At 44.9% G+C, this 24,250-nt stretch overlaps 1 protein-coding gene across 9 annotated transcripts in view; it reads right to left on the minus strand.

The window, feature by feature from the left end:
- The window catches only part of MAPKAP1 (MAPK associated protein 1), a 211,318-nt gene that overhangs the window by 87,193 nt on the left and 99,875 nt on the right, over positions 1-24,250 (minus strand). For all 9 annotated transcript variants that reach the window (XM_036022232.1, XM_036022231.1, XM_036022230.1 and 6 more), the window contains 2 exons: positions 15,720-15,896; positions 667-776 (listed from right to left, as the gene is read on the minus strand). In XM_036022232.1, coding sequence (XP_035878125.1) covers positions 667-776; positions 15,720-15,896 — 287 coding nt within the window. The remainder of the gene's footprint in view (positions 1-666; positions 777-15,719; positions 15,897-24,250) is intronic.

Here is a 24,250-nt window from a genome sequence, read left to right on the forward strand (position 1 = left end):
AAGATAACACCAAAAACAAACAAAAAAAACCCCTCTTTGATGCAGACAACAGTATGGTGATTATCAGAGGGGAAGGAGGTGGGGGAGGGAAGAAGAGGGTAAAGGGGGATAAATGGTGACACAAGGAGACTTGACTTGGGGTGGTGAACTCACAGTACAACAAATGGATGATGTACTATAGAATTGTACACTTGAAACCTATCATTTTATTAACCAATGTCACCCCAATCAATTCAATAAAAAAATTTTTTTTAAAGTTTCCCCCATTGAAAATTATGTAAAAACATGAAATTAAAAGCAGTACTTCAAATTTAGGGTTGATTCAGTTTTCAAGGCAGCTTTACACCAACTAAGAGTTAGCCCAAGTAGCCTGGCTTAATCTATCACAAATGATTAAGGACAAAGCTTCCATAACTGATGGGAATATACTCTCCCTACATAAGCCACTGGCCCAATCCCTTCCTCAGGCCCACGGGCAGCTTACCATCACTTTGTTTTGCCGCAGACCTGCTAACCAAACTTTCTGGCAGTGGCATCTGAAACACCTATGAGCCAGGCATCACCCTGTATGCATGCATGCACACGTGGAGACACAGGCATGCATACCCAAGCACTTTTAACCAAGGTTTAAGCTGCTATGGCCACGGTATCATTTAACTCTCCTACCTGAAATTTTCTGGGATCCTTTTCTTCGCTTTACTGCCTTTAGCAAGATTTCCTTCATGGTGACCTTTGTGTTGTCCACCTGGATAAGGGAGAATCCATGAGCAGCATTTCTGAAGGAAAAGACAGATAGTAAATTATTACCAACACTCAACCAGAAGGATGTTAGTGCAGTCTTCACTGTGTTTAAGAAAGTTTTAATTAGTGTACCTCCAAGTGCCAATTATTTAAAAATGGGTTAAATAAACCTTCTTCTAATGAGAGAGAGAGAGACAGAGAAAGAAAGGCATTCCAGTGCGAACGGTTCCAAGTGAAAGAGAGGTCAGTTATGGAGGGTTTCTCTAATTGATCTCAAATCGAATCTAGTGGGTCGGTGTCGCAAGGCCTGACAAACGACAAACTGGGCCTGTGTCAGCAGATGTCACTGCAGGCAGACACTAACTGTCATAGCAAAGCTCACGGAGCCCCGGAGGGAAAGTGTCACGCTGTATGTGTTTGTGTGTACGAGGAGGGGGCGCATGACAGCCCAAAGCAATTTCCAGCAAGGAAAAGAATAGACTTTTCCTAACTAGCCAGTAAAAGAAACACCCTGTACTTATATATTTTTAAATACATAATCTACGTACACTTCAGCAGGAATGTTTTGATTTACTTTGTCTTAAAAAGGTCACATAAAATATTAGCTGAAGCAGAAGTAATTATAAGGCTAAACGCTAACGCGACCTGTGAGCACATGGCCGACCAAACTCGCAGGGAAGCTGGTGAGGGACAAGCACCCGCGCAAGAGAAGCCTGGCCCTGGTGGGCGGCGCTTCGCTGAGACTGGTAATTGCAGTAGCAAGCGTCACGAATACGACTCACTGTGCTTGGGCACTGGCACAAAACGGGCCGATTCCAAGCAGCTCACGTAACAAATGGGACCCAAGTTTCCAACCATGGAACACGGGAATTGCCACAAGGAGTTTGGTTGCATTCCCATTCCCCCACCAGAATCTCCAAGGGGAACATGGCCAGAAAACATGGCAGAACTTCCTACTGACAAGAAACCTGAAAGAAAAGCCAAGCCCTAGCTAAGTTTCGGAGAAGCTTCCCGCCAGCAGGACAGGCTGGGAAGGGGCCCTGCGCCCAGCTTGGACCCAACTGGGGGGCTGGCTTGCTGCAGGGGCCGGGGGCTGATCTCCAAACCAAGGACCCAATTTGCTTCCCTAATACAAAGACATCTCCACACCCCTCCTCTCCACACGGCTTGCTGTTTAATCCTTGACATTCCATTTGTTAAAAAGCAAAAGCCGACGCCGGTCTAGCCAGCACGATCATCCATTTTAACTTGGTCAAGTTCTCGCTATCGAACAGCAGGCCTGAGAACTGTCAAGCTAATTCCACTGAACACTCTGTTACTGAATCATGCCTGAGCCCTGGCCATTCTTTACCTCAGAAGCTGGACCCCATCCCAGAACAATCTTTAAAAGTTTATTTTACTGATCAAAGCAAAATAAGAAATAGCTCTTTTGAAAAAAACTATATTTAGGGAGCGATGCAGTAAGTGATACTTTGGCAAGGGCACTGAAATGTAAAGTGCCTCGTGCATTTCTAAACTTGGGGGTATTTGCTCTGGCGCGGGGCCAGCGTGTGTTGGGAACGGGTGCCAATCATCCGCGCTCAGACTCGCCTTCCCCTGCTCTCTCCTCGGAAGGCGGCGTGCGCTCCATCTGTGACAATATGTTGTGCGACGGAGGAGTCGGGCCTACGAGGGAACACGAGTTCTCAGGTGCTCGCACGCCGGCACCAGGCTAGAGCTCACGAACCTCCAGCCACCTGGGTTCCACCTGAACTGTTTTCGATTGCGGTCTGCTTATAAATTGCTCACACTCTCCCCTAATCTGCTGCTGGCTGATAGCATTACTTCAAACCAATATGTTTATCTTTTCCAGTGTGGGCAGACTAAAGGCTCAAAAGGAAGCCTTGTGTTGGGAGTAACTTCCATAAATTAAAAGTGTCCTTTTAAAAGATTTCTGAACAGAGGAAAATCCCTGGTCTGTATTTTTCTGTCATTTTACCAAAATGTACCTGGGTGACAAGGTTAAAGCAAGCAGAGGAAATCCCTGGCACTTATCATCCACCGGCATTACTGATAAATTGTGTGGTGGAGGAATAAAGGATTACCTTCTGTATTTTTTCATTACACTTTTCTTTTGTTACAGAATACATAAATCCATTGTGGCACAATGTAATATGTATCACCATGCTACACCTGCGGACGCTTCCGAGCGGCTGCCATGTCTGTGCAGTCAGGAATGATAAGTGAACCACCCGTGAATGTTAACGATAGTGATCATTCTGAGGTAACTCGGCTCTCCATCTTCCTTTACAGCCTCCGCGCCGAAGCCAGGGTAGCAGGGTTCAGGGGAGGAAAATGAAAACAACGGCGGAGGGAAGGGGCACGCACGGCGCCCGGAGCGGGCCTTGGCGGGCGCGCGCTATCTCACTCTGGGGCTCCATTCCCGTAAAAGCACGCGCATTAAAAGGAGAACGAGGTTGCGCCCCGCGCACCGCACACGCAACCAGACCTAATGAAAGTTTCCCCGGGCCGGTCTCGCATTCCACTCGCTGCTCTCCCTGCAGAGGGGCGCCCCACTGGGCCCCGCTGGCTCCCGCTCCCAGGCGACAGCACCGAGGGGGATGACACGTCTCCGAGGCACAGGAGTGCGGAATGGAAGCGGTTCTCAGAACGCATCTGGGTGCGACTGTGAAGTTGTGCTCACGTTTAATAAATGGATATGGAGGCTTGCTACCACAATTTTCAGCTTGACTTCCAAACATTCTGGGTTTTATGCCTCATTTCTTTATATCCAGGATTTTTTATGGGCTTTCTAAAAAGTGTATCGAAATACATCTTTTAGAGCTGCTTTTAATGGCGAGCGCTGGGTCTGAGAGGGAGAGGCCCACGGGCGCAGGGATGTGCCGGCGCCAGGTGGGCAGGCCGCTCGTCCGGCCTCCCTTCCTTGGGGCGCTGCCTTCTCCTCTCCGCGCTGGGACCTGTGCTGGCAGCGAGGAGCCCTCAGATGGACGGGCAGACGGATGGACAGACAGATGGGCTACAAACCCAGTCTCGACTCAGAAAGTGCTCCTCCACCTGCTCCCCCTGGGGGTAGGTAGCTGGCTTCTTTCCTGCCAGGGCAGGGCACCCCAGGGGCACCGAGCAGGAGTGGCCGCCCTGCCACAGCGACCTGGGCTGCCAGCGCCGGGTCTGGGATGAAGTGTCACTTCAGGGAGCTGACTAAATGCTACCAGGAGTGCTTCAGTCAATTCAAAGTTAGGTCCTGTCAAGTCTCGTAACCACTGAAAAACGTATGGGCATTTTAAAAAGAGATTACTCACTGGAGGAATTCAGCTCTGTCCCCGCGCAAAGCCGCTCGGCTACCAGGGGGAAGTGTTTATCCCAGCATTAACCTGACACAGCAGCATTCCTCCACCACGTATTAGACTGGAAGGGATGGGGCACGGAGGGGAAGGAGAGGCTCGGGTCTTCATCTGAAAAGCTTAGCTTCTACTTATAGAGAGAGAGAGCCGAGGCCAGGCGTGCCCCCTCCCCTGACCCCTCAGCAGAGACTGCTTATTTGGGAGAATGGATCTGAACCATCACAGCTTTTAACTGGTAACATGGGGCCATTAAAATGTGCAACCTGCCAGCCGCGGTGGCAACATTCAGGGGTGCTGTCAGCAAGCAACCTCCAGGCCAGGCTTCAAAGTCCCCCTGAAGCTCAGAAGAGAGTACCCTGGGCTCCATTCTCAAGATTTTCTCTGTTTTTAAATGTATTGATTTTTAGAGAGAGAGAGAGAGAGAGAGAAAGATCAATTTGTCATCCCATATATTTATACATTCATTGATTGATTCTTATATGTGCTTTTATTGGGGATTGAACCCACAACCTTGGTGTATCAGGACAATGCTCTAACCAACTGAGCTACCTGGCCAAGGCTTTTTCTTTTTCTTTTTTTTTTAAAAAAAAAAAAAAAAGAAGGGAAGAGAAGGAGAGAGAGAGGTAGAGAAACATCAATGTGAGAAAGAAATATCAATCGGTTGTCTCTCATATGTGCCCTGATAGGGGACCAAACCCACAACCTAGGTACTGAACCAGTGGCCTTTTGGTTTACAGGGTGACACTCAGTCAACCAAGCCACACCAGCCAGGGCAAGGTTCTCCTTTCTGAGAGAGTGAACAGCGAGAGAAGCAGGTATGTTCTACCACAGCTTAACTCACTGGCTTTGGATAGAGATGATGAAAGTAAAAAATCATGGTGGTGTTACAGAGAAATTCAATGAGACTTCGAGTTTTTTTTACCTAAAAAGTATAAGATATTATTATTCAATAATTATAGCAGTAATAGCAGCAGCTACTATCTATTGCACACTTACTATGTGCCAGGTGCTGTATTAAGCTTTAAAAATCCGTATTAACCTATTCAATCCTAAAACAGGCACTATTACTATATCCATTTTATTTTATATTTAATTAATTTATTTTTAGAGAGATGGGAAGGGGGGAAGAAAAAGAGGGAGCGAAACACTGATGTGTGAGAGATAGGCACACTGACTGGTTGCCTCTCGCACGCCCCCAATAGGGAACCTGGCCCACAACCCAGGCATGCGCCCTCACTGGGAATCGAACCGGTGACCCTTTGGTTTGCAGGCTCGTGCTCAATCCACTGAGCCACATCAGCCAGGACACTTTATAGACACTAAGGCTGGAGGCATTAGGAAATTTACCTGTGGTCACTCGTCCATTAAAGATCCTATTTTGGATTCGGAAATCAACAACACGGTTCCCAACCCAAGTGGGAGAGAAAAAGAGGCAAACGGAGAGTGACAGTTCGTGTGACAAGCACAAAGGTGGAAGCCGGCGGCTCGGAGTGCTGAGAAGCACAGGGCACGCAGCCGGGGGGGCAGAGGTGAGGGGGGCACAGAGGCTTCTCCGTGGAGGTGTTTCAAAGCACAGTCTTCATTGAGCTCCGCACCGTGCTCAGACGGATGCTGGCTATGCCCGCAGGCAGCGGAGCACCGTGGGCTCTGCAGCAGAGTCTGCGCTGGAGCCCCAGCTCGCCTTCCTTGGGTAAACGATACAGCTCTCTAACTTCCAGTTTCCTTGTCTACAAAGTGTACTGATTCTTAGACTGTAAGCTACTGTGAGGGCTAAATGCTGCTAAAGTAGTTAACATGGTACCTGTATATAATAAATGCTTAATAAGCAAGGTAGTATAACAACAATCGGCTTTTTTTTTCTTTATATGGACAAAGAAGTGACACAGAGTGATGAGGCAATGACAAAAGTCAACATTTATGGAGCACTTACTTTGTTCAGTTAATCTTCCCAGAAAAGGTTGGTGCTGTTATCAGTCCCACTTTACAAAGGGGGGAATTAAGGTTCGGTGAGGCTAGGACGCCCCCCTGGATTTGCACGGCTAATAAGTGGGGGAGTCGGGACTTGGGCCCATGTCAGCCAGACTCCAAAGCTTAGTTCTGACCCGCTCCACAGCCCAGAAGAGAGCCTCGGGGACCCAGGGGACGCGGAGACTTCAGGGAGCATGTCCTTCAGATCAGAACCGCTGACCAAACCACGGGAAAGTTCAACTTCCCTATAATGAATCCAGTTTGATTATAATAATGTCCTGACTCTGGACTAACACGTGACTTGTAAGCCTCCTTTCCAAGAGCCCGTGGAGAATGGCACGGTTCTACGAGCCAGCGTCAGCTGGTGGGAGTGGGCACAGGCAGCCCAGAGCGGCACTCGCTGCCCCAGAGCTGACCGGCTCGTAACAGTGATGGAGACACGCTCCTCTACTTCCCAACCCGCTCTGGTCCCGAGTCCACACATGCTCATTCCCTAGCACTTCGGGGTAGAAAATGAAAATGTATGAGCAAGAGGAAGCCTTGCAATAACTACAGCATGCCTGCTTGAAAGCAAGCCCTTTGGGTATTACTTTATCCATAAAGAGAGTTTACACTAGTGTGAATGCCACATTTTGTTTCCCCTTGCACTGACAATTTTTTTAAAAGATCAAAGCATATTGTATAAGTATGCGGTGTTTGACATTGGATAAAGTACTCTTTTTCAAAACAGACATTTTCCAAAAACATAACTCGCTAGACTAATGGGCAGTGAGAAGCCAAAATGACTGCCCTCCGCCTTCTCCTTGTGTATCTTTGCCAGAGTCCTTGGGACTTGCCAAATCCGGTCATGCCTGCTTAGCTTGCTCGACTGATTGTGCCAGAAAAGAAAATAAGACACAGATGTATTTGAGCTCTTTGAGATGCCAGTAAGAGAGACAGCTAATGGCTTCATTTCGACCCTCCCCTTCCAGCTGGGCACAGGTGGGGGATAATGAGGTCCCTCTCCCTAATCAAACTCAATTATTTACTACTCTATATAACCGCAAAGACATTCACATTCAGTTCAGAATATAAAACACACCGTGGGCTACTTCCAACCACTGCCACTGGGTATTTATAACAAACTCAAGTGGCTAACAGTTTGCCTTGGCAGGAGTTTAAGTGTGTAAAGTTTTGCAAACTGTTTCTGTTCAAATATGTCCTGCTGAAATGGGGTCCCAGGCGGGGTTCCATAACTGTCAGGTCAGTGAACTGCATAACATCTGAGAATGTATTCACAATGCAGTGCAGACAGGATCTGGAAATCAAACGCTTCGTTCTACCGCAACCTTCTGAGAAGCATCACGGTTTTTTCAACAGCAAGACTGACATTGTATTAATAAACATTACAAGTCACTAGCCTGACATGAACATAGCAGCAGCTGACAGACTCCAACGTAAGCTGAGGGGAGAACAGAAGAAATCAGAATGAGACACAGTAACTAAACGTGGCCAAAGGGGGTGGCTCAGGAAACAAATAACATTAATGTCAGCAACCTGATCCCAAACTTTTAAGATATATAGCGGCTAAAGCAACATTCCGGTATAATTTCTGGATACCAAAGTAAGTTGATAGCTATCTAAAATGTGTGCTTTTACCAGAGGAACAAAGTGAATCCTGGCACACTTTCAGCAGACAGACATTCCAGTGAGCGAAACATACATATTTAGCTTGTCTGACCTTTAGATTCTTAGGAGTATGTAATTAATGCTTTCCGTCTTTATTACTTGCTCCAATATTACTGCCATTTTAAAGAGACAAAGAAAAATCTTTTCTTTTCTCTAGACAGTAGCTGTTGCCAAAAAGGGAATCAAGTCAGATTTACAAATACAAAATTAAACAGGCTGCATATGTTACATTTCCACACACGAGGACAATCTGGACAACGAAAATGTTTGCTAATACAACAGAATGAAAAGAAACAACACACAGTTGGTCCTCTATGACGTGAGCAAAAAATAAATAGCTAGGAAAATTTATACCCGTATTGTCAGGCCTGGCTACAAAGAACACGGTCATCTTTTTTTATTCTTCATGCTGTCTTAGCTCTGCCCCTTACCAAACCGGTGACCTTGGGTAAGGAACTTCCTGCCTGTGACCTGCAGCTTATACAGATGCCCCCTGACGTATGATGGGGACCACGTCCATATAAACCCTCCATAAATTGAAAATGTTGTAAGTTGAAAATGCATTTAATGCACCTGACCTACCAAACATCAGAGTTTGGCTTAGCCCACCTTAAATGTGCTCAGAACACAATATGCAAAAAACTCGGGTGACACAGTACACTGTTGAGTATCTATCGGCTGTTTGCCCTCACGACCGAGCGCCCAGCTGCTGTCCAGCATCACGAGAGGGTATCAAACAGCGTATCATTAGCCTGGGGAAAGGGCCACATTCAAAATTCGAAGTACGGTTTCTACTAAATGCATATTGCCATCACACCATCGTAAAGACAAAAAAATCTTAAGCGGAACCATCCTAAGTCAGGGACTGTTCGTCTATATGTTTAAAAAATGAATTGCTTGTAAGGAATAAATGAGATAATGGCTACCAGGCACACTAAACTGTGTGTGTGCAAAAATGATCATTTTCTTTTCTTTTGTCCTCTCCAGACCACAAGGCACTATCACGTAAGGGTCGGAGGGGCTTCAAACAAATGATATCCTTTCATAAAGGTCTGGTCACTTGCGGTGTACTGTGGAGAGCTAGTCAGGAAGGTATGCTAAAACTACCGACCCTTTTGGAAAGCCTTCGTACAGGAAAGAGCAATGAATCTAGGGCATTCCTCCTTAGGAAGCACCTGAGCTTCCCCCCCTCCAATGCAGAGCCAACAGAAGCCGCGCTGCCTCTGGGAGCCCGCCCGCGGGGCCGCACTGCCTGAGAGAGGCAGCCAATTCAGGGGTAAGACTCCCCACCGTCCGTCTGCCCCGCCGCTCCTGTCCCCAGGGCACGGCCCTGACTGGACTCTGCCTGCCCGGCAGTCCTGGTCAGAACTGCTCCTTTCCCAGGTCCACCTGATACATTCAACATTGTAAGTAAAACATGTATCTAGGAGGGCAGTTTAATTGCTCTTACTGACTTCTGATCTAGGGGGATTCTGTTCATTTTACGGGTTTTGACTTTTCTTCCCCAGAGTCAGCAATTCAGGGACTCTTAAATTCACTCTGTCCAAAATCAATCAAGAACAAAGGATATCTTAGAATCCACTCCCTCATCTGGTAAAGGAGGCAGGCAGGTTCCATTAGTGGGCTGCTAATTTGCAAGTAGTTAAGAGTAATCCATTCTCTTTCCCCAAACAACTCTATTTCCAGGGGTTCCCTGGGCCCGAGGGCCTGGGAGGGGAGGCTGGTGTAGCCCTGACTCAGTAAGACCGTCAAAGGCACCCAGCTTTCCAACTAGGAACCCACTTAAGGTAACTAGCACCTCTCTTAATGCAAATAATTATATAATAAGTCATCTTTGCATGATCAAAGAGGAGTTTTAAACCTCCTCCTGCATAAAGAAAAATAGCTCTATTATTAAGTTATTTTATAAAAGACATGTATTAATTGTGTAATAATAAAGAAACGCTAAACCCCATACACACCTCAGTGTGAATTATTCAGACTGATAAATCTCTGACAGAAATAACAAAAACAGCAACTGTGTAATATTTCCTACCCACCAGGGTCTGAGCTAATTTCCTCACAGCAACATTCCTACCTGAGGTTCCAGGGCCTCCTGAGCTAATAGATGAATGCACAGACTCTCTAAGCTTCAGAACTGAAAAATCCCACTTTTAATATAGTGCAATAAAATCATATATATGTATATAACACATACATATGTACATACACACATATGTGTGTCATATACATATGACACCTCTTTAGTTCAATTAAATTCACCCAGCTAACCCTTGAACAACACAGTTTTGAACTGCAAGGTCCACTTACATGTGGGTTTAAAAAAATTAAAAATACATACAGTACTATAGATGAATTTTCTCTTCCTTATGATTTTAACATTTTTTCTCTAGCTTACTGACGTAAGAATACAGTATGTAATACATGTAACATACAAAATATGTGTTAATTAACAGTTTATGTTACTGGTAAGGCTTCCGTCAATAGCAGGCTACTGACAGTTACGTTTGGGGGAGTCAAAGGTTATACGCAGATTTTTTGACTGCACAAGGGTTGGTGCCTCTAACCCCTGCGTTGATCAACGGTCAAGAGCACACACAGTGACTCAGACACAAGTGACAGATACAGAGGTAGATGCAGCGACTCCCAGTTTTCCGTCTTCCCCATTTCCACCCAGCTGGAGGGTGGAACCCTGAGCCATCTCCTCGAGGAGACACACCCAGGAGGGCGACGTAAGCCTCATCAGACAGATATGAACAAGAAGCTGGGGTAACCCAGGATGGACAAATCTGGCCCATGCCCATTCATTTATGTATCGTGTGCAGCTGCTTCTGTGCTACTATGGCAGAGCCCAGCGAGGAGACTGTATGGCCCCTAACATATTTATCTGGTCCTCTGGAGAAAAGCTTGCCAACCTGTGGGATCAAGCTGGTGAGATTTGAGTGGTTGTGTGTTCCAGCAGCTAGACTTATTTCATGTTGCCAGCGGACTTAGGAAGGGCTAAATGACATCACTGCAAAGTTTGTTCAACAGAGAAAAGTGGTGGAGAAATGGGCACGAGGCTCTCCGATCTCTGGACAGAGAGGAACAGGCCTGAATACTTCACGCTCTGCAGTGCCCACGCGGCCCTGTGCTCAGGTATCAGCAGGCAGAGAGCCACCCTCAGCACAGACCAGCTCCCGCACCGGTCATCCCGGCTCCCTGGGACCGAGGGGGTGCTCTTGTGGGACTTTCCATTGAAACGGGTCAAGTTCTGGGCAAACTGGAAGAAACTGGTTATCCCAGAGAAATGTTCTTTACCTCCCCAGTAAAACTTGGGGAGGATGTACTATAAATCAACTGGCCCATTAAAATAATGAACAAGCAGTTGAAGATACTTTCATTATTTAAAAGGACAAACAATAATACGATAATCCCATGTTTGCGTGAAAACCAAAGGCTCAAGTTGATAAGTAAAACTTTTCGCACCCATGAAACCCAGCACCAGTGATTTAATTTCAGCAAAACATCATCTGTTGCATTAAAGTTGTTCATTTGTATTTTATTATTGTTACAGCTCTATTTCCATTTAACTTGTAACTTTGCTTAGGTTGCAAAAGACATGAATTTATAGCTAGAATTTTACATTTGTACATATGTAAGTAACATAATAAAATTTGGGCAAGCACTGAGGCTTCAGAATTAATTTTCCTTTAAAAGAGATCTATATATTACTAATGTTTAAAAAAAATCCTGACAACAATTCCATGAGGTAGTTACTATCACCCCCATTTTATAAATGAAGAACCCGAAACTACAGGTCATGCAGCGAGTCACTAGTGAAGCTGAAACCTGAACCCAGATTAGCCTAAATTCAAAGCCTGTGCTGCCTCATTTGGAGCAGGGCAAGATGGTCCCCTGGAACCTTCTAGTTGGGTGGTGGGTGAGGGCCTCTGAAAGCCAGAGGCAACCTGAGGCTTCATAGTTTTCAAAAGGCAGGAGCAGGGCTGCAAAATAAAAAGGGTCAAGTGGGACAAAAAAATTTGCTCAAGGGCCCTCCTAGCAGCCCATAGACACCTTTAGATTCATTCATTCCTGCTTACAAAGCCCTGTGCTAGGTGCTAAGGATACACAGATAATTGAGAGTGTGCCCTCCCCATCTTGAAGGAGTTCATGGCCTGGCTCCTCCTTGTAAGGATGCCCAACTACTCGGGAGGACTAGTTGGAAAGTCTGAACATCTCCAACATCCACTCCCGCCCATGTTCAGCAAAAGCGATTCCATTTCAGCCTTCTCTGAGCAATGTCCGCCCAAATTCTGCCCTTCCCCTGATAGAAAACAGAAAGGACAGGAAAAAGAAAACTGGAGAAGCAGCAAAGACATCTATTCGGTTACCCACTCAAGAAATGTCTGTGGCGTTCCCACTACAGTAATGAAGCCATGCTGGGTGTTGTGGGACACAAGTGATCCAGCTCTTGCCCTGGAAGAATTTTTACTAGTAACAACAGTAACTGCAGCGAACACTTAGCCAATGCTTACACAGGTCAGGCGCTGTTCTAAGAGCTCTACCTCTGTTGACTCATTTAGCCCTCACAACAGCTCTATGCGGGAGGCATTATTATTACCCTCACTTAACTGAGCCATAGAAAAGTGAAGTAACTCATCCAAGATCACACACTAATGAGGGAAAGGTTGGGACTGGCACCCAAGCAGTCTTGCTCCAGAGGCCACCATGCTTTTACGGATTACACTATAGTAGGGGCTGAATGTTCGCTTTGAGAAAGTAGGATTTGCTTGGAAGACTAGACCAACGCTAGATTCCCTGTCCCAACTCTCAGCGGGATGCTTAAAGTCAGGCGTAAGTTCAAATCTCAGCCTGACAGCAATACTCAGCCTCAGTCTTCATGTCTCCAGAATGCTCATGATAAAAACTGGGCTGCCCTAGCTGGTGTGGCTCAGTTGGCTGGAGCATTGTGTCATAGCTGAAAGGTTGCGGGTCTGATTCCCAGCCAGGGCGCATGCCTGGGTCGCAGGCTCGGTTCCCAGTCTGCGCGTGTACGATCCCCAGTCCAGGCGCATATGGGAGATGACTGACGTTTCTCTCACATCAATCTTTCTCATCTTTCCTGTCTAAAAGTAATGAAAAAATGTTCTCGGGTGGGGATAAAAAATAATAATAAAATAAAAACTGGACTATGTTTTCAGATTAAATGAAATAACATATACACAGTTGGACCTTAGTAAGTAGGAATCCATCTCCTACTGTCAAACCTAGCTCTCTCTTCCTGCTCTACTCAGGTCAGGGTGTTCCCAGCTGCTCCCCGCTCACCCCCGCTGGGAGGAAGATGCGGAGAGGAGAGGCGGACACGAAGAGAAGGGACGGTAGTTTCGCCCGCTGTGCTGGCACTTGACTCTCTGAGACTTTGGACACGTCCTTGGAGATTCCTGAAGGTCTGCTCTTTCCTGCACTTGCAGGGAAGACATTTCTATCTTAGAATACAGACCAGAAAGGTGAATGGGAGGTTGCTGAACTAAGAAAATATACACAGGACAAATGGTCAGCAGCCTGTACTATTTCCTCAGACAACCAAGAAATAGAAAAACCAGAAAACGTAGTGACATTTTTGTTCTAAATGCTCACATACCAAGATTCTACTTTACCTCGTGTTTTCAGAAACACTCCAGACATGTCGAATAAAATCTCTTGACTTTAAAATAGAAAAGTATTGACTGGGGTGTGTGTGTGTGAGAGTGGGAGTGCAGGGATGGGAGTAATTCAGGGAGAAAAAAAGAGTATTAAGTTTAAAGCAGTTATTGTTACTGTCTGCCTTTCTCCCTCCCCCCGCTCCCTGCAAGATGGGGTTCACAGCGAGACACTTCTCCTGGGAGAGGTGTATCCATTCTACCCCCAACCCCACTCTATTGAAAATCATTGATTTAAAAGCTATTGTTTTAAAAAGGACTTTCAGTTTAAAAGACTGCTGTGATCATATGTTAACATCTACGTGTAAAAATTATGTGCTAACGAGAAGAGTTCTTTAATGTAATCACTTATTCATAGACAATGCAAATGCAAGGAGAAACTACTGAAATATCACTGTATACATTCTTTTAAAGTAAGAAGAATAACCTTCCTATGACACCTTGCGACGGTAAGACTGAGCAGAGGGCTCTGGGAATGCTACTGGCAGCACTATGAACTGGTGCATCTTTCAGGAGGCTGGCTACACGGCGATGTAACTCGAGTCTAGAGATGCTTCTACTCTCACCAATTATCCTGCTAACAAAAATTATCCAAAGGAAACTATTCAACAGAAATAAAACGGATACAGCAAAGACTATCATAGAGTCACTCCTTAAAAGCAAAATGAGAAAACAGCTGAACGCCCTGTGTCAGGCACCCGCCACACCACGCCCTTTCCCGTTTTAGTGCCCGGCGCCTTCTGAGGGTCTGCGGGACAACTGTCTCTCCGCCACAGCGTCAATGCCATGGGCACAGGGCCCGTCTCTGTCTAGATCCCTGGCACACAATAAATGCAAGATGTAGGAATTAAGAACAGATATCGAAATATTTTTATATAATGTTAACTAAAAATAACACTACATATATGATAAAACTGAAACTCTGTATATAGACACATGGAAATGATTACACGAAAATGAAAGTAGTTATATTAGCACAGAGAATTGAAACACTCTTTTAAGCTATTGTTTTAGTGCCTCTGAAATGTGAGGAGGAGGAACATGTTTGCTGTTACGTACAGCGACCAGGACTTCACAGTAGAAATAAAACGGCAATTATTAAAGCTTGAGGAGTCACCCCAGCCCCACAGGCATGCGGGTACTCATTTTTTGCCCAAGGGTGGAAAGACTCAAGATACTCATATATCACAGGTAGCATAATCCTATTTTTAGTAAAAATCTGAAACAAAGGCAGTATGTTTTAAAGAGACAGGTAGAAAAGTCCTCTAAAGCAATCTCGTTTGGATAGTGAATTTGCCGGTTACTAACAGCAGGGGGTGCCAGAGGGACCGCTATTGTTCCCAGGAGATGGCAGGAGCGGGGCTGCCGCCACCTTGGCTGGAAAAGCTGAAGCCGCGCTGAGAAAGCACTGCCGGTTTCCCCTAACAATGGGGGCTGGTGGCAAACTCTGGCGTTCTGCAGATTCGGATGGATAAAAATCACGTTTTTATTTTCACTAACTTCTGGTATTGAGAATTTCCTTGAATCAACAAATCACAGTGGTATTGGCAGTGCTGGTGACTTGTCATGAAGAGAAATCACTGATACAGTGATAGCACATTCCAGCCGGTGCGGAAGTCTCCAGCATCGCTCATGCCAGCCACTCCTCTGACACCGCATTTCAGGAGTGACTGTCAGACCTGCCACTGGATCTTCTTGCTCAATGTATTAATAAAGCCGTGCGTATTACTCTATCACAATTTGTTCAATAATTTGGTAACTTTAAATATGACAAATTCTTTTGTAGTCTTGTGAATTTTATTTTCTGCATTTATGAACACTTTTCTGAAAAGGCTTTTACATGCTTTACCAGACTGCCAAAGGCACAGGCAAGGTTAAAAACCTCTGCTCAGTCTAAAGGAAGGCAACCGAGAGGAAAAATCAAATTGGATCTGAACAAAGCTGGAGAGAAACAGAAGTATGTTAAGCCACAAGAGAGAAGTGTCTGTGATGCCCATTTTCATTTCGTTTGGATTCCGTGAAGAGAATTCTTGCTTCGCAGACTCCAAAGCGCCCCACCACGTCCAGAGGCCTGGCTCCTGGACAGGACGTTCAGAGGTCTGCCTGGTTTGCTGCCATGGCGCGGTCTGTACTTAACGCAGGGGCAGAAGCGTGAAATACAACGCGAGCGCTGTCCCCACATCTATCTCTCTGGAGGTAATCATTACACCGGGATTCTCCAGACACCAAATATTCATTTGATGAACAAACCCAAAATCAAATCCAAAATTACACAGAAGGCAGAGGTGAGACACTGAGGTAAGCAACAGTCAATACTCACATTCGAACAAAGAGTGACTCTTTGGATGTCAGACCAGGAGATGAATACTTTTCGACCAGGGCCAGAGTACTGAAGCCGAACTTATGAATGGGCTCATTGGAATCCAGCGGGGGAAAGTCCGTGTCAACCTCCCCATCATCCTCAGCAATGTGCAGGCAGTAGGCATTGACATTGTCACTGAAAGGGAAACCACAAAGGGAGTGAGCACCACGGTGAGAAAGGAGCACAGCGACCAGAGGCCCTGATGTACGTACGGCACGCAAACTTGAGGTACGGCCGTTCTTCACCCCGAAGCCTGCAGGTACGGTTAGATCCCCCAACTCCCTCCTCATCTGATGAGAAGACACACAGCAGTGCAAAGGGGGAAATCCAACGTGAAACAAGAGCCTCTATACTCTATCCTTCCAACAAATACTCACTGAGCACCTACTGTAGGTAAGACACAGAATCCCTCAGATTGAAGATGAGATTTAGCATCAAACCTCAAGGAAGCTTACGACATAGGAGGGGGTAAAGGTCAGCACTATATTAGCTATAATATAAATGTAAATAAAATAAATATCATAAAAGAGATACACAAAACTATAAAGGAGAGAAAATTATTTGGGGGGCAATCAATGGACTTTGATTTACGTTAGGACCAAGAAAATACCCGCTCTAGCTCCGGAGAAGTACATGCGGTAACCAAAACAGTCCATACAGTTCTCCTTTCTCTGAGGAAAATCAGCCTCACTTGGCAGCATCTGATTCCAAACACCAAGTACACTTAACAGAGTAAAGCAAATGATCTGATTTATCCTGATCAACTGCTGATGGACTTTTCTCGCTCTCCTGGAACATCTGGTCAGTGATCTCAGATTCTAGACTCACCCAGTTTAGAATCAACACACACCCCTTCTCCTTCTTTGGGGAAGTAAAAAGTCAATTTGCAGAAAAAGGGTGGGAAACTGTATCAACATAAAGACAATTCAAAGCTGAGATCAGCCCTGGCTGGCGTGGCTCAGTGGACTGAGTGTCGGCCTGTCAACCAAAAGGTCATTGCTTCGATTCCCAGTCAGGGCACATATCTAGGTTGGGGGCTGAGTCCCCAGTTGGGGGCATGTGAGAGGGGGGTGTGCAAGTGGCAACCGAACGATGTTTCTCTCCCTCCATCCCCCTCACTCTCTAAAAACAAATAAAATATTTTAAAAAATAAAGCTGAAATCAACTTAAAACATTTTAGATACCCTGCTCCAAAGCTGAATTGTGAAGGTGCAAATCTGCCAGTATTAAGAAGCATGGATCTACTAGTTCACAAGGCAATGGGATTCTAAATTCTGCAGCTTAAATTGGAGTTTTAATTATATGATTGATGCTTAAATTAATTAATTGCAAAGTATATGCTAATTGTTTAATTGGTTGCTTGATCTATATAGATCATTTTTTGAATTAAATGAGTTGATTTACAAAGTTTATTGATTGGATGTGACAATGAATTATTTCACTGACTACCTGATTTGCAATTTTCCCAATTAATTCACAAATCTTTTGCTGCAATTCTACTTATTGAGAGAGAGAGCCTACTTCAGGTGATCTATACTCAGTCTGTCACGATTAAGAGATATTTATTATATAAAACAGGTAATAAGGACAGATTAAAATTAATGGGAGCTGTAAATCTGCTAAATGGATGGATAACAAGAAAGTAATCTGGCTGTGTTTGTCACTATAAATTTCATGTATTTGCAATGCTATTAAGAAATTTAAGATTCATCTCTGAATGGTACGAGAAACTTAAAGGTCTCTGCAAGGGGGCGCTGAGACACAGAACACTGCAGCAGCAGAAGGCAGGCACTCGGACGAGGAAGAGGTCACGGTGTGCTAGCGAAGAGCTTTGTGTCCAGGACGACCCGAGTTCAACGTTAAGCTCCAGCACTCTTGGGCTACGTGGTTTCGGAGAAAATGAGCTTCCCCTCCTCGACTTTCAGTTTCTACTTCTATAAAAAGGGTGTAATCACGTAACTCAGGCGTGGCTGTCAGGATTAGATGAGCTGATACATAGTGCGGAGCACAGGACAGAGGCAAAAAAAAAAAAAAAAAATGGTACCGCAACAACAATGAAGTCAGATGGAAAATAACTGGGGTGGTTATGTCAGTCCATGAAGACATACCATGGATGCACACTAGAGGAGGCAGCAACAATGAAACTGAGTGACATGTTCTATGTGCACACATCTGTGACTGTAGGTCACATGTCCACTGAGCTCCAGCCTTGGGGCCACTGAGCCCCCGGGGTTTTGTGAACAGGGCAGACGCTGGTGAAGCAAGCTATTTACTGCTGTGTAAATCATGCCGAGGAATGCCCATGACTCGCCAGCATCGCAGAGGGTTCGAGGGCAAATAATATGCCTATTGATCAAAGCAGAAAGCCAAAAATGGGTATGGGAAGAATTCTGGACTGACTGCCGTGGGACGCCCCCAAATCCCCTCAAAACAAACTCAACAAACGCCACAGGCTCAGATCCGTACCAACAGACTCGCTGGCAAGCACTCTCACTCTCCCCAGTTCCTGAATACACAGTGTGAAATCATTCATTCTTTCAAGAAACATTTGCAAAGTGCCTGCCCTTGGCTACTGCCTGTCCTCCGCACTGGGGACACAGCAAGGAGAAGAATGAATGATTCGCTCTGTATTAGACAAAACTAATGGAAGTCTTCTCTGGGTTATCATTAAGGTTTAGCAGCAAATAGTGCTCCAAACTCTAAAACCTCTTAATTAAACGCCTAAGAAGAAAATGACTAAAATTCTGTATTCTGGGCACGGACACATTGGTTCCTTTGTGTCTTTAAAAAGGAAAGAACAATAAAAGAAGCCACCGTGGTATTTTGACTTTAAAACTGCGTCAGGACTCCAGATTAGCACCAGAATAGTAACCATTAGTAGCATTAGCTGCATTTATTGAGCCCTATGTGCCAGACACTCTGCCAAGTGGTTTAGAGACTTAAGCTCACGGAATCTTCCCATCAGCTTAGTCATTTATTATGTCCATTTTACACATGAGGAAACTGAGGCTCAGTAAGGTTAAGTGCTTTGCTCAAGATTAAGCAGCATGTAAGTGACAGAGCTGAGAGTCAAACCCAGGTAGTCAAGAAACCTCATTCTGGACCCCCACCTACCTCTCTGCCAAAGCCACACAGTGTGTTTCTAGGGAAATGTTACATACGTAGAAAAGGAGGAGGAAACCACAACACGTGGCTTATAAAAAATCAGAAGCTTAGAGAGATTTATTTCAACCTCCTTGTTTTTACAGATGGGAAATAGATGCCTAGGAAAGAGGAATGAAATGCCCACTGTCACCCAGTTAAACAGGGGCAGAGCTGGTGCTAGAGAACTCAGGTCTCCTTGCTTCTGTTTCACTGCTCTTTGATCAAATCAGAAGTTGGTGGCACTCTGAAGTGGGGAGAGAAACCGGCCGCTGCGGTCCCTGACTCGGGAATTCCCCAAATAGAGACATCTAGAACTTACACAACAGTGAAAACAAGGGCGCCTCCTTCTGACACAGGTCGGTGGAATGAAGACAGGTTTTGCAGTCAGATCTGGTTTTAATGCCACCTCAACCGTTAACCAGCTGTGTGACCAAATCTCTGAGTCCATTTCTTATCTGTAAAAAGCTTTCCTCGATCTTCCTAGCATGATCATTTGCAAAAGTGATTCTCCTGTGTGGTCTTACAGAGCTTGGTTAATATCTCTGCATGTAACTATTACGTTGCTCCATTTCTTATTTATGCAACTACGTTCTGAAGAGCAGGGCCCTTCCACTGTCTCTGCATCCTTACTGATGAGAAAATGGCTGGCACTTAGAAGGGACTTAACAAACATTTGTTGAATGAATGAATATGTGCATGTGCGGAACGAATCACTCTTATCTATACAAAAGCATAAAGGGTATTATTAAAAATGTGTGTTTTAATGAGAAAATAAGTGATTTTTTTCTTTTCTATTTAAAAAAATTAATTTTAGAGAAAGAGGAAGGGGTGGGGAATGGGGAGAGGGAGAGAGACAGACAGGACAGACAGACAGGCATCAGTTTGTGTCCCACCTACTCACACATCCACTGTTGCTCCTGGTCTGCGACCTGACCGGAGATCAAACCTGCAACCTTAACAGGTCGGAATGACGCTCCACACAAGTGGGCCACCCTGCCAGGGCGTAAGCTTTTCTTGCTTGCTTCACTGCTACCTGTTAACCAAACAGGGCTTCCTAGGCAATGCACAAGCGGCAGAGATTGAAATTCAAGACCAGGGGAGAAGAGGGCTCAGTAAAAGGTAAGGTGGAGTACTGGCATCTCACTTCCTTACGGAGGGAAAGCCACCGAGATTATTACAACTATGTGGAATTATTCAATTACATACATATAAAAAGACTAACAGGAAGGGTACCAAAAAGTTTACAAAGGTTCTATTTACATTTAGGCAATGAGCACTTTTTCCTTCTAAATTTCTTTACTTTTCAGATACTGCACAATGAATAGTGTAACTTTCATTTCTCTTTATAAATACTGAACTTATTTTTTGATAAGGGTAATGCGTGCTTCTTGTAGAAAGTTTAGAACTGTGGGAAAGTACAAAGGAGAGTGGGAGGCTTCTAACCCCACCGCGTGGAAAGAACCGCCTGTCCCAAGGACTCTGAGCACCGCCTGCCTCCCCCACATCCCGATTCCGAAATATGGTGCTTCTGCTACCAAGTTCTGTAATTAGAGAAAATAACCACCCCCACTACATACAGGTCTTGCAAGAACGAAATGACTTAATTCACTGCACAGTGCCTGGTATGAAGAATTCTCATTTTGCCAAGATTTTTCCTTCTGCTCTCAAGCTTCTGATACATAGAAGCAGAACTAACTATCTAACAGAAGCACAGCAGATAGCTTGAGACACAGAAACCTAAAAGTCCTAAAAGTCCTCCAGAGAGGCAGGAAGAATCAAGAGGCTAAGAAACAAGTACAGGGCAACTGGATCCTCCGGAAGAGGCTTAGTTTCAGAGCTGGGCGGATGTGCAAGGAGCAGACCTCACAGACCATGAAGTCTGTGAAAGGGCCGGAAGTCTGAACAGTGAATGGATGCAAAATGGAGCCTGTTGCCAAAAAGAGCCCGTTTGGGGGGTTGAAGATATATAGCACCAAAGCTTTAATAAATACACTCGACTGAATTTCACTTATTCATATTCTATCAGATAAGTCTAAAAATTTCCATTAGAAAAATTTATTCCATTGAATTACTGACCAATATTCACTTTATGTTCAAAGACCAGTATGGCTTTTATGGAGATACAGCAGCCTCTAGCCCACATATAAACGGTACTTAATTCATGTATGAAAATTCAGGAGCATTCCAGGAAGCATCCCAGATTTCTATCAAATGTGATCTCACGCGTTCCATTTACAACTCATAAAAATCCACTCATTTTGGAAAATGCAAAACACACTAAGTGTGATGTCCAGACAGATGGATGCTTATTGTTTTTTTTTTTAATGAAAAATAAATGGGTGCATGATTCTAAAATGTCCAGAACTCTCATTACTTGGGCTTTGCTGCTTATTCTGATGACAGAATCGATGTTAAAAGTGTGTCAGGCATTAGCAAGAGACAGAAAGCTCCCGAGGGTTGCAGCTTAGAAGTTCATCTCTTTGAAGTCAGAGAAAAGATTTTTAAGACTGTGAAGATTTCCTTTTATCCAAACAAAAATCCCATAAATAGAAAGTAAAAACTAAAAAGAAAAAAAATTATCATAATGTTTGTCAAGCCACATCAACCTCACATGGGAACAGTTAAGTCTAAATTTTCTGGTAAAAAAAAGTTCTAGGGAGAAAATACCCACTAGTTTCTAAGTGCAAGCAAGACCTTCATATTGTTTTGAGCCCCTTTTTTGATAGTTTCTATTGCTACATCTTCAAGTTCATTGATTTCTTCTTTTGTAGTGTCTAATATGCTGTTACCCTCATTGAGCGTAGTTTTAATTTCAGATACTGTATTATTCACCTCTAGAAGTTCCCTTTGGGTTTTTGAAAAAATCAACTTCTTTCCTATGTTCATGATTCCCTCTATCATCTTGAACATATAGGGCATGTTTATAATAGCTGTTTTAACATCCTTGTTTTGCGGATTCCATAATTTCTGGCATTTCTGGAAAGTCCTCTTGTATTGCTCTGAACTAGAGAGATTCTTCAGACAAATTCAGCTGGCAGAATTCTAAGGTTCAGAAACTCACTAAGTTTATTACAAATTTGCCCTGTAAACATTCACCCTCAATCCCCACTACCAGGGGATCTTCCAAAAATACAACGGGGATACTGTCAACCCCCTGCTTAAAACCTTTCCTTCAGAATACAAACAAAAGAGCCATGGAAAGCACCAGTTTCCACAAAGCCTTCCTTCCACTGTACTCCGCCTGCTTTCTAACCCTATCTCCTCCCATTCCAGCACCCCAGCTGCCTGCAGTGCCCTGGCCAGGTCTTAGTGCCAGCTCCCATCACTGTTCGGGCCTCTCGGGCAGACCCTCCCACTTCCTGGTCCAGGTGGTTCCCTCCTGAGATTCAGCTCAAGCATCCCTTCTAGTGGGAAGTCTTCCCTGACATCCCTCCCACCCCGACTCGACCCAGGCCTCCACCTTCGGGCAGAATTAGAAAAGCTGTCCTCTATGTCCCCACAGCATTCTGGCTGTCCACTATTATAGCAAGACGCAGTGACAATGAACCTGAAACTGTGTCATTTGGTGTCTGCATCATCCACTTGCCTGACTCTTGAGGATATAAACTTTGCCTTTTGACTGTTTCTATCCCCACTGCCTAGCATAGGGCCCAGCTGGTATAGACAATGTGTAAATGCTTACTGAAGACGTGATTTTGAAAATTAAAAAAATGGAGGGATGAAGGGAGGGGGGAAAATCTCAAACAGCTATAATATCCCTGGTGCTATCACCATGAGAAGGGTCTCATTTCTTTGTATAGCGTGGTAGTTAAGAGCAAGGGAAATGGAGTAACACCTGGGTTCAAATCTCAACTCTCCTACTTGCTAAACATGTGCTCTTGACCAGTTACTTAACTTCCTGAGCCTCCGTTTCTCTCCTGTTACTATCTATGACTTAAAAAGCTGTTACAAGGAATAAAATGATACACTTAGAGTACTTGGCATAGAGCAGGACACACGGCAGGCACTCCAGGGTGTTAGATCTACCAGTTCATTACCTAGCAGTGTGTGGACCTGGCATTTGAGAAATGCTAATGATGGGCAAGCTTTCTGTCCAGCTCAACGAAAAAAGTGTCTGCAGAAACTCCCTCCAAACCTTCATCTATCACTTGGATAAACGTATCGCCAAGTCGTGAACATACACCTCAGTGATTTTTAATGAATAAAGGTTTGTATACAGTCAGAAGTTCATCTTAGCAGACACCTGGAGAAAGGCCTCCCGGGCACGGCAAGGGTGGAGAATTTCAGTCCAGAACTTTGCATGTTCCCATGTCCTCTTATTCATGCCACAATTATCTGCTGAACGTTTACTATGTGTTAATACAAGCACTGTGGGCTGGGAAACACGGGCCAGTAAGATAGATGTGGCTCAGACTCCAAACTCGTATGTATTCTGTTCCTCGTAAGACTTCTGCACTTGGATCCATCTCTGAAATAACCTCAGCTTTCATTTCGTCCAAAATTAAACTCTTCATTGACCCTGCTCTGAACCTACTTTTTTTTTGTCTAGGATACCCCATTTCCGCAGCACCACCCACACAGTTTTCCAATGTCCAGTCTTGGGCCTTTCTCTCTTCTCATTCATCCGTGCTGGAAGCTTCTATTAATTCTATGTGGATGAACTCCTAAATTCCCATTTCCAGCTCACATCTCTCTTCTCTAAACTCCAAACATGCAAATATAAATAAATGAGTCTTTGGAAACTTCTCTTAGATACAGCAAAGCCATCTGAAATTAACAGGCGGAAGACCGAACTCAGGCCGCCCCTCCTCCTCCCCTTCACGCACCAATCAACAAACAAAACGCGGTCTTCCGGTGTTCCCCATCTCAGCGAAGGGCACAGCGCGGAGCTGTGCAAGGCAGAAATCTTTGACGCCTCCCCTCTCCCGCACTTCCGACAGCCAATTCCTTCCTGAGTCACACGAATTTTCACCTCTTAAGTGCTTCCAGAATCTGTCCATGTCTCTCAATCTCCACTGTGGGCCCTGCCCACCTCTCGTCTACACCCCCATTCTCTCCCCTTCCTTGTGCTCCGGCCGCACTGGCCTGCTTTAGTTCCCTGACCACCACACGCCTCCTCCTGCCACGGCCTCGCTGCCCCATGGTTCCGTCTGCCGAGACTTTCCCTCCAAATGCCTCTGGTCTCCCTTTCTCAGGGAATTTCTCCCTGACTCCACTCTCGAGCTAGACTCTCATAAACAGCATTCCTTTCCTTCAGAGTGCTTAGCTCAGCTTGTAAGAAAACATTATTTGGTTTAATTATTTGAATTTTCTGCCCATTTCCCTTACTAAACCGTGGAATCCAT

The sequence above is a fragment of the Phyllostomus discolor genome, chromosome 3 (assembly GCF_004126475.2).
Source record: "Phyllostomus discolor isolate MPI-MPIP mPhyDis1 chromosome 3, mPhyDis1.pri.v3, whole genome shotgun sequence".
In the NCBI taxonomy this organism is placed as follows: domain Eukaryota; kingdom Metazoa; phylum Chordata; class Mammalia; order Chiroptera; family Phyllostomidae; genus Phyllostomus; species Phyllostomus discolor.